General features: G+C 40.7%; 1 protein-coding gene across 2 annotated transcripts in view; it reads left to right on the top strand.

Moving 5' to 3' along the window:
• Positions 1-16792, top strand: part of LOC149226389 (putative choline kinase 2) — a 225284-nt gene extending 208492 nt beyond the window's left edge. For both annotated transcript variants that reach the window (XM_089375278.1, XM_089375279.1), the window contains exon 7: positions 16478-16792. In XM_089375278.1, coding sequence (XP_089231404.1) covers positions 16478-16558 — 81 coding nt within the window. In that variant the 3' untranslated portion in view covers positions 16559-16792. The remainder of the gene's footprint in view (positions 1-16477) is intronic.
• The last annotated feature ends 561 nt before the right edge of the window (positions 16793-17353 follow it).

Here is a 17353-nt window from a genome sequence, read left to right as displayed (position 1 = left end):
GGAGGGTGGCATTGGTCGTGGAGCTCTGACCTTGGATACGCACCTAGATCCCTAGGTTAATGGTTAGCAAGTAAGCCTGATGCTACCTAAACTGGTTGAAACCTTGAGTCGATCTTAGTCCCACCCAGATAGATTACCTTGGTCAGGTACCTAGTCTGTAGCACTGAGTGTACTAGAACTCTACATAGTTCATTTCGAGATCTTGCACGTACCTCTATATATATATGTAATTATGAATACCTCCCTAGTTAAGAGGGAGTGTTGAAAAATGTAACTAGTATTGGTCTTCATAATTGTACTTGAGTCATGATATAATATATTTGTCAAAAGAAAATTTTATTATTAAAATTGACTTATTAAAGCATGGGTTCCATGCTTGGGACAATAGTCCATAGGTCAAAAGCACCCATTGAGTGCTCTAGAATTTTTATTGAGTCAAAGTCAAAAGTTATTTTTATAAGAGACCCTTCTTGGGCTCCTTAAAATCAAGAAAGAAAAATATATTTGTCTTACATCTCCTCCATCAAATCGGCCTTGGTCTCCTTGCAAGTCGACTTCATCACCTATCAAGTCGGCCTCCATTTTATTATGTCGATGTCAAAATACAGGCTCCAACCACTATATATAGGAAAGGAACTCGACCTAGTTTGGGATAGATTCTAATACATTACAAGAAGGTCTGAAATTCGGCTATCTATCAAGAAAGGAAAAGATTAATAAGAAGACTATTTTGGCATATAAAAGGGAAGATTATACCGCAAGGAAAAAGAAGATTGTTTCTATTACAATTGCAGGACCAAAGCTTTCATGGTTGCAGGAGTTGATGTTTTATGATTGAAGAAGATCAATTTTGGAAGAAGGCTATGTCATCTAAAAAGTTGACTTGATGGAGAAAGGTTTAGGTTAAAGAGTCTTGGTTTTCTCACCGTGATTTGAATCTACTGAAGGAAGAGTTATTGACTGGGTTTTCCCCTTTCTAGGGGTTTTTCCCTAGCAGTGTGCTTATATCTTGTGTCCTCTCTTGTTTCTTTATTGGCATTAGTCTTGATGATAAGAACAAAATAATTTGAAGAAGATCCAATAATTAAATGTCACAAGATAATGTCATAATAAGAGAAATCAATTGCTGCCATAATGGATTTCTCAACAAAGTTTTCCCAAGTTGGGTTTTTTTAGGGACTTTGGTCCAAAAATAATTGTCATATTTTTTGTGTGTGCCAGTTTCAGCTCTTTTATTTTCCGCAGTATTTTTGTGAAAATTGTGGCGCGATTATTGCGTGGTTGTTGTAGCAATAATCCGTTTAATTAATTTACAGTTAGAAGAAATAATTCCAGTTACTGCAATAAGATTTCAGTAGTGAAATTTTCACATTACCGCCCTGGCTTTGTGATGATTGATCTTCAAGAAAGCTTCGAAGCTGGATGCGTTTTATTACCTCTAACCGAAAGGTTGCATTGACACCCTTTGCAGGCACCGACCTGCCCTAGCACCACCCTACCTCCCTGAAGCATTCTTAGGCTCTGACCTGAACAAGACTCCACTCTACTGCCTTGCACCACCCTACCACCCTAATTAGCAAGTTGCCACTTGCCTTGGAGGCTCCAACCTTCAACTCACATCGATGGACCACGTTTCACAATTTTCAGATTGGATCCACCTGTGCTCTGAATCAATACAAAATATTTTGAAATATAATCACTGTTGCGTATGCTTAGTATATCAATGTCAACTCTGCTGAATCTCTATGACAATTTTGACTGTTGTACAACTGTCAACAAATAGCTTGCTCAACTTGTTCCACAAACCATAGTTGTCAACCTTGACATTGTCACTGTATGGCAACCATTGTTGCCCTCGACACAAACACTGCAATGCTCATGAATGAATATGCATTCAGAAGCTCATGGCGCAGTTGCCCTAACCAACTGTGCCAAGCTGCCTTCGACCTTATGTTGTTGCATTGGTGGCGAAGGAAGTATCAATCAATATGTTGCTACAAGTAATGATTTATATGTTGCTAGCACTGATGTCTGATGGTGGCTTAGTTCTAGATGCCTTAGGTCAGCTCTATGACCTTGCAATTGTCTCAAGCTCTGCCCAAATAGGTCTACTAGCATAGGTATTATAGTTGCTCAAATATAGCTATGAAGCATTTGCATATGTTAGCTTTCTAGCACAAAGATATCAAGATAATCATATATGTATGGACAAGAATTGCAAGCATCAACTAGTATAAAAGTGAAGTACAACTATCACAAATCATGTATATGTCAATGTAGCATAAATAGGTCAAGTGATAGAACAATGAAACCCAACACACTTGGCCCAATAAGATCTGTCTGCGGTGGCAATGCTTCTTTCGGTTTTCAAAATGAACTTCAGAAACTCAACACAACTATATGATAGGTTAATCTACAAAATGATCACTGAAAACTGCTGGTAATTAGGCGACAAAATGAAAGACCAAGAGAAAATGATTATTTAGGCCTTACCATCAATGTTTAGATCTTAAATCGGTTTAGACTATACAATAAAACAAATAACATAAATGTTTAGACTGTTCAATAAAATAAATGTTTAGACCTTACCATTGGGCCCTCAAGCTATATAATATGCAAATTATTCTAAGGTTAATTGTAAGGTTTATTTGGCTATGCAATGTACCTGTGTCTAGAAGTTAAGCCCATAACGCATATACATTAGACAATTGCTCGTCAATAATATCACATGATAAATCCACCATAGTGTATATTCAGTTTGCTACCATACGCACATGATAAGCATGGTCACAGGTATGCTCTTCCAACTGCATTATACCACTATTCTAGAGTCGGATCTTGAAGATTGATTAACGAGAAACACTTTTAATTTGTCACTTTCACAAACACGCGGGATGGAATGAAGCTAGAAATGAGGTTGCACCAAAAAGGATAAGAGTCTGGGCAACTAACACCAGTGTTAGTGTCGACGTTGATTGATCCTAACTACAAGTCTTAACTTGATGCCTGAAATGATAGGTGTCTGCTCAGATTTTAAAAGCGTTGAAGCAATAATAGACTGATCACAAATCTTCCATTTAAACCTCCTTTCAATAGGCATACAAACATGTATTTGAATTGAGGAGGTCACTGTTGTTCATGAGATTGGACTGAGCCTTATCTCCTAATGAAACCCTAGGCAAAGATTGCCATAGGTTTGTTCAATTAAGTGCCAAGAATTGCGTAACAGGACAAACAGATTGTACATGCAACTTTTCTTTGGTCTCCTCCTGCAACAAGCCTTTGCTCAAACGAATCCCAAACACCAAAACAAAACTCTAAAGTAAGACTCCTCCAATGAGATAGATCAGATCCTAGCGAAAATAGATGATAACCAAATCAAGCCACTTCAACTAATATGACAATCTTCCCTGAAGGAGATTTCATATGTTGACCACAAAAGAATAATCAGTTTGTGTACATACCTAGAATAGCTAACCTTAAGCCTTTAAATAGATTTGCTCTTGATTTAAGAAGGGACTTCCAATGAGTCGTTGGAGGGATTTACAATTAAATTTAATATAGATTTGGCTTGGAGTCAAATAATTTGGAACCCTTAAGAAATGACTTTTGAATTTTTAAATTAAATTGAAAATTCTCCAAAATATACTTTTGTCTTAGCACTTCAACATTTAATTTGACCTAAGAGCTACCACATCATCGTCCTTTTGGGGTTTTTTTCCCACAAACTGGGGGCTTCAACTTCAAAAAGGAATATCTCTCAAACCGTGAAGAGCCATGTGGCGTGCCACATGCCACCGGAATCAACTTAACGAGGAGAATCCATTGATAAGGATCTTCAGAGAAAACTCAGTGATTTGTTGCTTCAAAAACCCTCAACAAGTGTGGTATATGTTCATAGTCCAGGGAACCCAAGCCCTAGAGCTAGGGTTTCCAGCCATGCATTGAAATCAATGACAACACCATTCAACAATCTCCTCCTTTGTCATTGATGGCAACACACATACTCCCCTTGTGATCACTACTCCTACCTTCATGCCTCGATCTTCTTCTGATGGTTTCTTTCCCCCTTTGACATCAATGGCAAAGGGTGACTCCCCCTAACAATCTACTTGCTACCTGTGGACCGATAATCTACCTGTGCTCGCCTTGTCAACATGCCTTCCTCTCCTTGCTGCAACAATTGATCTCCCCCTGATATCCTATGTTTCATATGGATTGCCATGGTTGATTCATGACATGGAACTTTTTTTTTTTATTTTGTTCGCAACTTCACTTGCCAAAGTTATTTCATTGAACTTGCTCATAATGTTGAATGCTAAGCTAAAGATTTCTCCATTTATCAACCTGTCAATGATAGATCTCCAAACATGCAATTGTTGCTGCATAGACTCCGCCTCTTCAATATTCAAGGAGTCAACAAGTTGGATTCTTCAAAATAATGTGTGAAAATTCTATCACTACAACAACTGATTTATTTACTTATTTCCCAATAAGTTATTTATGAAAATCCTTCAGTAAACATTAAAATAAATTATACTGCAGATATCACACCATAATACAGAAACAAACACATGCACAAGAATCAATAGTGAACACATCGACACAGATATTTTGGACAACAGTCCCCGGAAAAACCCAATGTGGGAAAACCGGTGCAGCAAGGGAGGATTTTATTATTCAACAGTTCTTCAGTACAACTGGGTGCCAAACTGGCTTACCCAACAGAGAGAAAATTCTCCAGCACTTCTCCCAGTCCTAGCGTCAGGGTCGCTGACCTCTGCATAGCTCCCAGGCCCTCTACGTCAACACTTGCCTCTCTGCGTCAACACTGGGACTCTCTGCGTCACCCATGTAGACCCTCCAGTGATTGCGCAGTCTGCTGCCTCTACGTCTGCTTCTCCATCTCTGCGCTGGTCTTCTGATGTTGTTCCTGACTCTCTGTTTCGTACTCGCTGCCTCCTGCTGCTCTCCAGACCACTAGTTCGAATTTCTCAGCTAAACCCGATCTAGAAAACAAACTAACTGGTCTCCCTTAGTGTGTTCTCCAACTGACCCTCAAGCCTCTTCTTATACTTTTTCTGTTGGTCCATCAACGACCGAGATTACATCTCTAATGAAGGCTTAGATTAGATTTGGCTTGATCCATGACTTTTGGAACCTTCTAACCTAATTTTATATTAATACCCATAAATATTTTATTTTTCCTAAGTTTAGACTTAGGAACTCCATTAAAAATATTAATTATTTTAATATCTCCCAAACCGGGTACAACCTGTCCAAACCATTTCTAGGTCTTGGAGATCTCATGTGCTTTAGCCTCTCCACCAATTTTCATGGCTAGAGCACATCTGATGCTACCCCAAATCAACACTCCCTCTTAGTGAGGATTGTGCTCTAGTAATACTCCACACTGAGCATTACCCTGATCATTCGGCACCGGTCCCTGTGCTGATGCTAGGCCTCCCCACCCAGCATCCTCTGCATTGCTACACCCTGTACTGTTGCCCATGGCTCTGTCTCTGCCACTGCTGCATCCATACGACAACTCCCTCTGCATTCGTGCTGCTGCTGGTCCTTTCTACCAACACCGCATCTGCACTGCAAGTCCCTCTGTATCCGTGCTATTGTTGGTCCTTCTTCCCAACACTTCATCTGCACTACATCCTCTTCTCATCATATTGCATTGTGCTACTGCTGACTGCTACTACACTGCAACATCACCTCCATTTCCGCGATTGAAATGGATTCTTTATCATCCCCATCTTTTCCCTGAAGTAATCAAACTTTGTTCTTCCAAGGGCCTTGGTGAGGATGTCTGCCACCTGTTCTCCTGTAGGAGTGTAGCTCAACTGTACAGCTCCTCGTTGGACACAGTCTTTGACAAAGTGACACCAGATATCAATATGTTTTGACCGATCATGAAACACTAGATTCTCAGAGAGCTTGATGCAACTCTGATTATCGCACATGATCCTGGTCGCCTCCATCTTTCTTCTGAATAGGTTCACAAGCAATTTTCTAAGCCATATGGCCTCACACGAAGTTGTGCTCGCAACCATATATTTTGCCTTAGCTGAGCTCAGAGCCACGGATTTCTGTTTCCTACTGCACCAGGAGGTCATTCTTGATCCAATGTTGAAACAGTACCCAGAGGTACTTTTCCGATCCACTGAACCTCCTGCCCAATCTGCATCAGTAAATCCACTTAATCTGATATCCTTACTCTTGGTGTATAAGAGTCCATAATCGACTGTTCCCTGAAAATACCTGAGAACATGTTTGGCTGCTGCCTAGTGCACCCTCTTTGGCTCCACTGTGAACTTACTGAGGGTGTTGACAGCGTAGCAAATGTTTGTCCTGGTATTGACCAGATACATCAGGGACCACATGAGCTGCCTGTATAAGGTGGGATCAACATCCTTGTCTTCTGATGCATCAATCTTCTTCCAGTTGGTGATCATTGTAGTAGCCATGGGTCTATAGTCCTCCACCCTAAATCTCTTCAGGATTTCTGTAGCATATCTCCCTTGCCCAAGGAAGATCTCCCCCTTTTTGTGCCAAACTTCCAACCCTAGGAAATAATGCATTCGTCCCAAATCCTTCATGTCGAATTCTGTGGTTAAATTCTTCTTGTAGTCCCCGATGAGCCTCGATGATCTTGTCAGGAAGAGATCATCCACATATAATACTAAGATTAGAGGCTCATTCTCTACAACCAGATAGTAGAGATTTGGATCTTCGTCACTCTTGACAAATCCCATTTTTTGCAAGTAATTATCGATTCAACCATACCATGCTCTAGGTGCCTGTTTCAGCCCATACAAGGCTTTCTTCAATCTGCATACATGAGACTTCTTCTCATGTGTCTCAAAGCCCTCTGATTGTTCAATGTATACCTCTTCTTCTATCACTCCGTTCAAAAATGTCGTTTTGACATCCATCTAATGAATCTCCCACCCCATCTGTGCTGCAAGAGATATCACGGTTCTAATAGATGTATACCTAGCTACCGGGGCAAAGGTCTCTTCGTAGTCAATTCCTTCCTTCTGAGCATACCCCTTAGCCACAAACCTGGCTTTGTATTTCTCAACACTGTCGTTTGCAGCGTATTTGATCTTGTAGATCCATCTCGAACCTACCACTGATCTGTCTTGAGGCCTTGGCACTACCTCCCAGACATCGTTCACCATTATGGAGTTGTACTCCTCTACCATCGCATCCATCCAAACCTGATGTTGAGCTGCCTCCTAAAAACTGCCAAGCTTCCCATCCTGAGCTATCAATGCCTGATATCTATTTGGTTGTTTTTGCTCCCTCTTATTGTTCCTTGGCGCATCGATGAAGTCCTCTGCATCTCGCAGAATCTGACGAAGTTCCCTACTCGTTCTTCCTCTGCCAGCAAGTGCTTCTGTTAGCTCCTCCTCATCCTGTGATTCTTCCTAACCCGAGGAAGAATTCTTTTCTTCCGTTGGTTGAAGAGGTTTGACCAACGGTTCCTCTTTTGACTGCTCCTTGGAAGGCATTTCTCGAGATTTTTTGAAAGCCCTGTCCTCCATGAACTTTACATCTCGTCGAACTACTACCTTCCCGCTCCCTGGAAGATAGATTCTGTATGCCTTGGCGTTTTCACTATATCACACTAGATATCCTTTCTCTGCAGTTTGATCCAGCTTCTTCCTCCTTTCCTCGGGTATGCAGCAATATGCTAAGCTCCCAAATATCCTGAAATGGCTGACTTCAGGCATCTTCCTTGTGAGGGCTTTTTCTGGAGTAATCTTGCCCAATGCCCGATGAAGAGCTCTATTATGAACATAGACTGTTGTGTTGCATGCTTCTGACCACAGGAATTTTGGCATATCTTGATCATACATCATGGCTGTTAGTGTCAGTCTTTCCAGCCTTCTTACAGTGATCAAATATGCTCTTCCAAAGTGATTTTGAAGTGTCAAGGTCAAATTTTGTCATTTCAAAGAGTTTTCAAGCAAAATTTGGTCACTAGGCATTAGGTCTAGGGTTTGCTTTCACTCCTTTCAAAATTGCCCAAAAGTCAATCTATGTTACCATTCAGCTGAGTCTATCATCATTCAGAGGGTTGTCATCATCATATTAGGTTCCATTGGGTCATGTTACACCTTGTTCATGCTTTAGTTGCGCCTAGGTAAGGCCATTTCCCTCTCCTAGGGTTTTGAAAGCTAATTTCTCTTGGACGGTCAAATCATCAGCAAAACTTGTATCCAGATGTTCATACACCTTCCCCTATCCTTCATGTACCTTATCAAACACTTTCCATCACTGAGATCCCCCAAATTCCTCATTTTTGCACAAACCCTAGTTTCTAGCTACAACCTGGCAATTTTCTAGGTTTGGCCTATGTTTTGCCCTTTTGGACCCCTTCCCCTCACTCAATCTCTGAGATTCCACTTTCCCCTGCTTCCTAACATCCCTCCCTACTTCCAAAAATTTCCCCAAGAATTTAGAAGCCTTTTATCCCCTTCATTTCGCTTCATTTCGATAAAATCCCTTGTTCCACACATCGGGATAAGTTTCACTCAAAATCCGTTTCAGAGCAATCAAAGATGAATTTTGGGAAACTGAGAGAGGTTTTTGTCCACAACATGCCAAAGAAGAAAAACCTCCTTCACTTTTTGCACAGGTGTCATGTTTTGAGAGAAATGTCAAGAATACCGTTGCCTTAGGAGAATCAAAGACACCTCTGAAGTGACCTTGGGAAAATCAAGTTTTCTCCTAGCTTGGTTGGCCAAATGATTTGCTTGATGGGTAAAATGATAACTAGACACAAAGAGCTTTCCAATGAGCTATCATGAGCTCAATTTGGGGTTGAGGAAGGCATTCAAAAATTGACTGCAACAGCACTCTTCCTTGAGGCAGCCTCATTTGGCACTTTTTGACCAGTCTTGGGAGATTTGATTTTTGACAGGGCAAATGAACTCCAAATTGAAAAATTCCAGTTGGGTTGGAAAGTAGACTCAAATACCTTTCCAACGAGCTATCCTGCACCCGATTCCGACACTGGGAAGGCCTCCAAAAGCCTCCTGCAAAAGCGCGCGACCTGTTGGGTGTGCGCGACCTGTCAGGGGGGTTCATCCAGTTAAAAAAATACACTGGCGCGACCTATCGAGCGCGCGCGACCTATCAGCACCTACGCGTGACCTGTTGGGAATTCATCTACAAAAATCGCCAGTAAACTCCCAAACGACCCCAAAATTCTTCAAGATTGCAGGTAGGCCTCTGATCATCAAAGTATTTTACTTGATAAAGAAAAATGAGCATGGGAAAGGTGTTTTAATGTCGTCAAATTGAAATGAGAGGTTCATGTATATTTGCTTTAAAAATGTCAAAATTCTTGTAGAGCTATGGATTGTTTTGTTGTTTCAAGGTCATCCTTGTCACCCCACTTTTCCCCACTCCTCTTTACCACCTCCTATATCATTTCTACCTAATCTCCCTACCAAAATATCAAAAGCCCCTAAAACCCTACCCCTATTCCTAAAAATCAAGAATCAAACCCTAAACCCTACTTCCCATAACATCCTTGCAAATGAAATTGTATGATGATATGTATGTCATGATTCTTCCCCTTAACTCCCTATTTCCCTATTTCATATATTTTTCCCAATTTCCCTTCAAAGTCTCCCTTCCCTAACATTTCCCTTGTGCTATTTGTCCCCTTGAAACAGCATTACAAACAGGGAAAAACAACAGGTCATTTGAGCAAAAGCAGCAGTACATTTCAGCCACTTTGCTCCTGAAACCATGTCAGAAACCGAAACCGACTATGAGCAAAGTGATGACCATGAGTCAACACCAGAAATTGTGATACAAAGGAGGCCTCACAGGGGTGGTTAGAGTGGTCACCATAAGAGAGAGGAGCCCACCTCTTTGACCGATTTGCAGGCTTGTCCACTTGCGGTCACATGTTTTCGCTACCTCTCATGTTATGAATTTTGTGAGAGGATTTCTCAAATTCAGCATCATAGGGAATTGGCTTGCTTGTTCGTTTTGCATTTGCATAATGGGCATGTAAATCTTGCAGGGGTGGATTTTATATTGTCATCTGAAAGTATTTCTCAAGCAACAGGAATACCAAATGTGGGAGAAGAGTGGAACAAACGCAAAGTGTTGGACAGATTTCATTATGAGCCCTTTGTTAAACCTGCCTACATGAGGTCCATAACTGGTATGTTTCCTTTCAGATTTTTGAGGGATGAGTATGCTCCCATGATGAGGCTCATCATGCTCTATTTCACCTGTGAGGGCAGGTTTGCATATTTGTATTCGTACCATATTCGCTTGTTGATGCATTTCACACGGGTACGAATGATGAACATACCATGGTTCATCTACCGGGATATTGAGAGGATGGTGCCCTTGGTGCAGAGAAGGAGCCCAGCACAGCAACACAGGAGCATTTATCATTATGGTTTGATCCAGCTTGTGGTCATGCATCAGTTGGCTCAGCAGAGTATCCCATGGGAGGAGTTTATCTCTCGTGAGTTGTTCACAACACCACCACCACATCCTGAGATTGTTCATGAGGAGGGAGGACCATCACAGCAGCATGATATCCCTGAGATTAGACATGTCAGCTCTCCTCCATTGGTCACCTATCAGAGAGGCCACAGGGCTTTATTTGCAGCAGCTCGGCGAGTATTTTCTCCACACCAGGTGGAAGGGGTCTCGCCTTCTTCATCAGCACCACGAGTGTTATCTCCACACCAGGTGGAAGGGGCCTCGTCGCCGACAGCAGCACAGGTATCAGAGAGGGGCAAACAGCCCAGGATTGATGAGGGGCCATCAGGTGTTCCAGACATAGAGATTGTTGACCTTGATATCAGTTCTCCTAGCCTAGAGTCAAAGGAGATCATTCAGCACCTAAGAGCTGAAAATGATTCATTGCAGCGAAGATTGGACATGGCACAATGGACGATCACATATTTAGAGCAGCGCAACAAGCAGTTGGAGGATGAGCACACTCTTGATGAGTTGCGGAGGATTCATGAGGACCGCAACTTGGCTCGGAAGAGACCCGGTGATTTGGTACCCGTTGAGCGAGAGGCTATGCTCCTCCGGGTCAATGCTCATTTGGAGAGGCTGCTGGCTAAGGCCAACAAAGATAAGGACCTGCTCAGGAACATGAAAAATCACTATTGGGCCCGAATGCACGTATGCAAGGCGAAAATGAAGGTGATTCAAGGGCGGTTGGCCAAGGCACTAAAACGACGGAGAAGGCCCGGTCCCCTCCACATCTTGGCTGAGGCTTCCTTGAGGGAGCATGATATTAAATGACCTCACTACAGCGCAAATTTCAAAAAAATTTGAGCATTTTTGGTCACTTATGAATTTTTGGGCAAAAAACAGGTTTTTCACATTGATAGGTCGCGCGCCGCGCGCGACCTATCCGATGGGCAACTTCATTTTGGAAAAACTCAGCATTTCTGGATTTGTCATGCAAAGATACACTTGCTCAGCAATTACCAAGAGATTTCATCAAGTTTTGAGCCTCCAGAAGGTCAAAAAACATGCAAAAATTGACTTTCTGCCACTTTTTTGACAAACAGGGAGCAATCTTGGGAGATTGCAATTTTGGAGGGGCAAATGTCCACCAAATTCAGAAATTTCAGTTGGGTTGGAAAGTAGACATCCAGACCTTTCCAACAAGCCCACTTTTGCCTCATTTGGACACCTGGAAGTGCCTCAAACGGAGCTCCAAAGTAGCGCGACCTATCAGGATTAAGGGCGCGACCTATCAGGCAATTTTCATAATTTTTCACCTACAGCTCAGGAATTCGCTTAGCTTTGGCCAGTTTTGACTTGAGTTGGGAATTTTCACCCTCTTTGATGTAATTAATGTATTTTCATGTTGATATGACACTTATTTACCTATTCTAGAAGATTCATTCATGAAATAGCAAACATTTAATGAATGAATTGGTTTCCTAGCTTATAGAGGCAAGTTGTTTTGACTGCCTAGATTTTAGTGCTCAGTTTAGAATTGGTTGAAACAGCTCCTAGAAGGATGAGCTCGACCCCTAGAGGCAAGGAAAGGTGTTAGCTTGCCTATATTATGTATTTTCTTAGTCATTTCAGGGGTTGGAGAGGTTGGACTCTTGAGGGAGAAGCTCTTATTGTATTACTCATTGTATCTCTGCAATTTTTGGCAAAGGAAGACCAGGGTTTTGCAGTCCTTTTTGGGATTCTTGTGGTCACATGTGTTGATGGTGTGTTTCTCTTTGTACTTGTAAGTGTATTATGTGAATCATTTCCTTACTTTTCCTTCTGCAAAATAGACAAATGAAGTGTTAAAGTAGAATTCATGACTGTCATGCTCTGCTTTTAAGTTTGCTTAATATCAATGTTTTCAACTGTTTAAGGGGAAATCAAGGTTATTGCTTGCTCTCCTTATCTCCTCACCGGTCATTCTCATCCATCCACCTCTATCAAAGGCATCAATACTGTTTCCTACCTCGCCCCAAAGAACCCCCTGCAGAAACTGTGTCCAATCCCCGCACCCGAAATTGCCATTCCCCAATTTTCCACCAAAATCCAAAAAATCCCAAAACAAACTCTTTATATCAGTTTACTAGCCTAAAATCAGTGTTTCCTTATTGGTTATCTCGCCCATTGAATATCTTTATCGAGATAGACTGGAGAGAGCCCTCTCCTGCCCCATAGGGCTAGCTACGAGGCTAAGTGGTTTGATGTTGCCTTGGAGTTTACCTTTTTCAGCCTGAGGTGAAATTTCAAGCGCTAACAATGGCCATAGCTGCTTCTACAATAGTCCTATTATTCCTTGTTGCTACTCCATTCTGCTCCGGATTGTAAGGAGTTGTCCTCTCTCTTCTGATGCCCTCGTTAGCGCAAAAATCAGTGAAGTCCTTATTGTCAGATTCTTTACCATTATCTGAGCGCAAAACGTTTATTTTCTTCCCAGTCAGATTCTCCACCAGAGCCTTGAACTCTTTGAATCGACAGAAAACCTCGTCCTTTGTTTTTAGAAAATAAATCCAAGTTTTCCTTGAGTGGTCATCAATGAAGTTGAGGAAGTACTCAACACCACTAAGAGCTTTAGTGGACATTGGTCCGCAGATATCTGAGTGTATGAATCCTAGTACACCCTTGGGCCTATTTTTACTTCTAGGAAATGTTGCTTTGGCATACTTTCCTAGAGCACATCCTCTGCATACATCATCTCGTTTTGTACTAAGATCCGGAACTCCTGTTACGGTGTTCCTGAGAATTCTCAGAGCCCCATGGTGCAAATATCCCATTCTTCTGTGCCATAGTTCGTTCAAATCCTTGTCTCCATGACTGCCTATTAATGCCATTGGTGATTCTAGTTTTAGTTTGTACAACCAGTTACTTTTAATCCCGATCTGCACTCTCTTTTTCCAGCTCGGGTGTTTGACGTATACTTTCTCCTTGATGAAAAAAACGTCATAGCCTTTGCCTTGAAGTTGCGACACGGAATGTAAGTTCATCCCCAATCCTAGGACATGCAGCACATTGGTAGCACGAAACCGCTCTTCCGTTTCTATTTGAAAAACTATGGTACCCCTCCCTACTAGATTATACTTTGCCTTGTTCCCCATAGTGATCTGAAAGTTCATCTTCTCCTCTCGATAATTTGAGAAACATTCCCGGATTCCCGTCATATGCCAAGAGGCTCCACTGTCTATATACCATACCTCTGATGATGCAGAGCTAGTCACACAAGCCACTTCTTCTTCCATCCTGGAAGCCAACATAGAGAAATTGAAATCACTTTCTCTTGTGCAATTTTCTGAAAATTTGTGCGAGTCTTTTGATGTAGATGTCTCTGCATCATGGTCTCGACCCATAATTGATTTTCCCTTCCTGTCTCTGATTACTTGCTTTGATATCATGTGAACAGCAACAATTGATTTATTTTACCTACTTATTTCCCAATAAGTTATTTATGAAAATCTTTCAGTGAACATTAAAATAAATTCTGCTATAGATATCACACCATAATACAGAAACAAACACATGCACAAGAATCAACAGTGAACACATCGACACAGATATTTTGGGCAACAGTCCTCGGAAAAACCCAATGTGGGAAAACCGGTGCAGCTATGACTTGTCTCATAACACCGCCCTACTGCCTTGCCTTTGTGATGATCTTTAGGGAAGCATTCGAACCTGGATGTGTTTTATCAGCTTCGACTAAAAAGTTGCACCGACACCTTGTGCAGGCACCAACCTGCCCTAGCACCACCCTAGCACCCTGAAGTTTTCTTAGGCTCTGACTTGAAGGAGACTCCACTCTCTTGCCTTGCACCACCTTAATCAACAAGCTGTCACTTGCCCTAAAGGCTCCAACCTTCAATTCACGCTAATCGACCACGTTTCACAATTTTCAGACTGAATCCACCTGTGCTCTAAATCAATACAAAATACACTGAAATATATTATATAATCATTGTTGTGTCTGCTTAGTATATCAATGTCAACTCTTCTCAATCTCTGTAACAATTCTGATTGTTGTACAACTGTCAACAAATATCTTTGCTTCCGTTCAACCTGTACCACAAACCTTGGCTGCAACCTTGACACTGTCACTGTACGACAACCATTGTTGCCCTCGACACAAACACTCATGCTTACGAATGAATATGCATTAAGAAGTTCATGGAGCAGTGGCCCAAACCAATTGTGCCAAGTTGCCTTTGACCTTATCCTCTTTCACCAGTGCTGAAGAATGTATCAATCAATGTTGCTACAAGTACCGGTTTATATGCTGCTAGCACTGATGTCCGATGATGGCTCAGTCCTAGATGCCTTAGGTCAGCTCTATGACCTTCTTGCAATTGGCTCAAGTTCCTCCCAAGGAGGCCCACTGGCATACGTCTTATAGTTGTTCAGATATAGCTATGAAGCACCTGCATCTGTTAGCTTTCTAACACAAAGATATCAAGATAATCATATATGTATGGACAAGCATGCAAACATCAACTTGTATCGCAGTCAATTACAACTATCACAAATCATAAATAGGTCTAAGTGATAGAACAATGAAACCCAACACAATCACTCCAATAAGATCTGTCTGCAGTCACAATGCTTCTTTAGGTTTTCAAAATGAACTTAAGAAACTCAACAAAACTATATGATAGATTAAGTGTTCTACAAAATGATTACGGGAAACTGCTAATTAAGCCTCAAAATGAAAGACCAAAAGAAAATGAATATTTAGGCCTTACCATCAATGTTTAGACTATAAATAAAACAAATAACTTAAATGTTTAGACTTTTCAATAAAATAAATGTTTAGACATTACAACCAAAATAAAATAAATGTTTAGACCTTACAGTCCGGCGCTCAAGCTATATAATATGCGAACTATTGTAAGGTTAATGGTAAGGTTTATTTGGCTATGCAATGTACCCGTGTCCAGAAGTTAAGCCCATAACACATATATGTTAGACAGCTGCTCGTCAATCATATCACATCACATGATAAATCCACCGCAGTGTATGTTCTGTTTGCTACCATAAGCACATGATAAGCATGGTCACAGGTATGCTCTTCAAACTGCATTATACCACTGTTCCAGAGCCGGATCTTGAAGATTGATTATCGAGAAACACTTTTAATTTGTCACTGTCACAAAGCCACGGGATTGAATGAAGCTATGAATGAGACCGCACTGAAAAGGATAAGACTCCAGGCAACTGGCAACAGTGTTAGTGTCAATCGATCCTAACTGCAAGTCTCAACTTGATGCCTGAAATGATAGGTGTCTGGTCAGATTTTAATAGGGCCGAAGCAATAAAAGACTGGTCGTAAATCTTCGGTCTTAGCCTCCTTTCAATAGCCATACAAACATGTATTTGAATTGAGGAGGTTACTGCTGTTCATGAGTTTGATCGTAAGAAGGTGGTTGATTTATTATGAGTCAGGGCGGGCTGTACAAGCCATGTACCTACTTAGACCTATTAAACTGGAAACTTATGAGAGAACACTGTATCCACTTATAGCATCTTCATATAAACTCTTTTGGAGGAAGATGAACAGAAAGTTAGGATCCTCAGAACTAATCAATCAATGATGTGATTATGTCTTCCCTCATGTGAAAGTGTCAATAAGGATATGAAATTTTCATCTTATAGTAATATTGTATTCTATTGTGTTAGAGGACATGATCGACAATTGGGTCATTGTTATTTCGTAGACATATTAGCTTTAGAATGACGGTAATTTGGATCAAAATACTTTTATGGCATGTAACGGTTAGTTTGTACGTTTTTTTATTTTTGTACAATTGTTTTCTGGCATACTAGAATGGTGCAAAGTTAAATTGTTATAATAACTTGGTTTTGCTTGGGGCATCAGAGGCTAACTGACTAGCAAATGGTATGTTATTCCTCTTTTTAATTTACATCTCGATCGTTTGTAATACGACATAAATTTTCTTGGGTGAACTTGCAGGCAAATGTGGCAGAGATTGATTTCGACTATCTAGGATATGCAAGGGAGAGATTTAAGCTCTACTACCAACATGATCTTTAAAATACAAGCACTGTAAAATTTGAGCATCAGCTTGAAAGGAAGCCTTTCCTCTACTCTTGATCTGTAGATAGTTATAATATCAATGGGATTTATGGGTATCATAATATGATACTGAAGATATTTTTCTACACTGAAATTTAATGGTTGATTCTTTCATAAATGTACACAAGTTCTTTTTTCGCTTCAGATTTCTCTTTTTCTTGTTTATTTTTCAACGGTTGCATTTATTTGGTATTTTCAGTACAACTGCTTTAATATATATAAGCAATGCAGTATTATGTCCCTCAAAGATCCCGATAACGTTACTTAATTTAAGTAACGTTATTATATGTTGCCATGTGGAAAACAGAGACGTGCAATGAATCATGCCCTGTGCCAATAGAATCTCCTTGTACCATCTTCCTTGTAGCAAATGTAAAAAATACGAAATCCAATTGGGCATGATAAATTGATATCATAAAGAACTCACTCGCAATTAGAGATGGAGAGTATGATAAATGAAATAAGAGAGTTTAAGGGATAAATCAATTATAATATAAACTCAATATTTATTCAACAATAGAAGGGATGAGAATAAAAATGTCCTCGAGTTTCTTTCTTTTTTCACGGTTGTTTCTATTATGTGTTTTTGCTCTTGAGCTAGCAAATTTGAAGGATTAAACATAATCCATGCTTAGTAGGAACCCATGTTTTCAATGTGGCATGGGAGGTCTACGCCAACCAATAATGAATTTTAATCATCACAGTATCATTTACCATTTGACTTCATATCAATCCTAGTGACCTGAGTGACAC

Source organism: Pinus tabuliformis, chromosome J (assembly GCF_031772625.1).
Source record: "Pinus tabuliformis cultivar Carrire ecotype Pingquan chromosome J, CPIR1, whole genome shotgun sequence".
NCBI classification, from domain to species: Eukaryota; Viridiplantae; Streptophyta; class Pinopsida; order Pinales; family Pinaceae; genus Pinus; species Pinus tabuliformis.
Note: the sequence above shows the minus strand (reverse complement) of the source record. Positions and strands in the feature narration are given on the sequence as shown.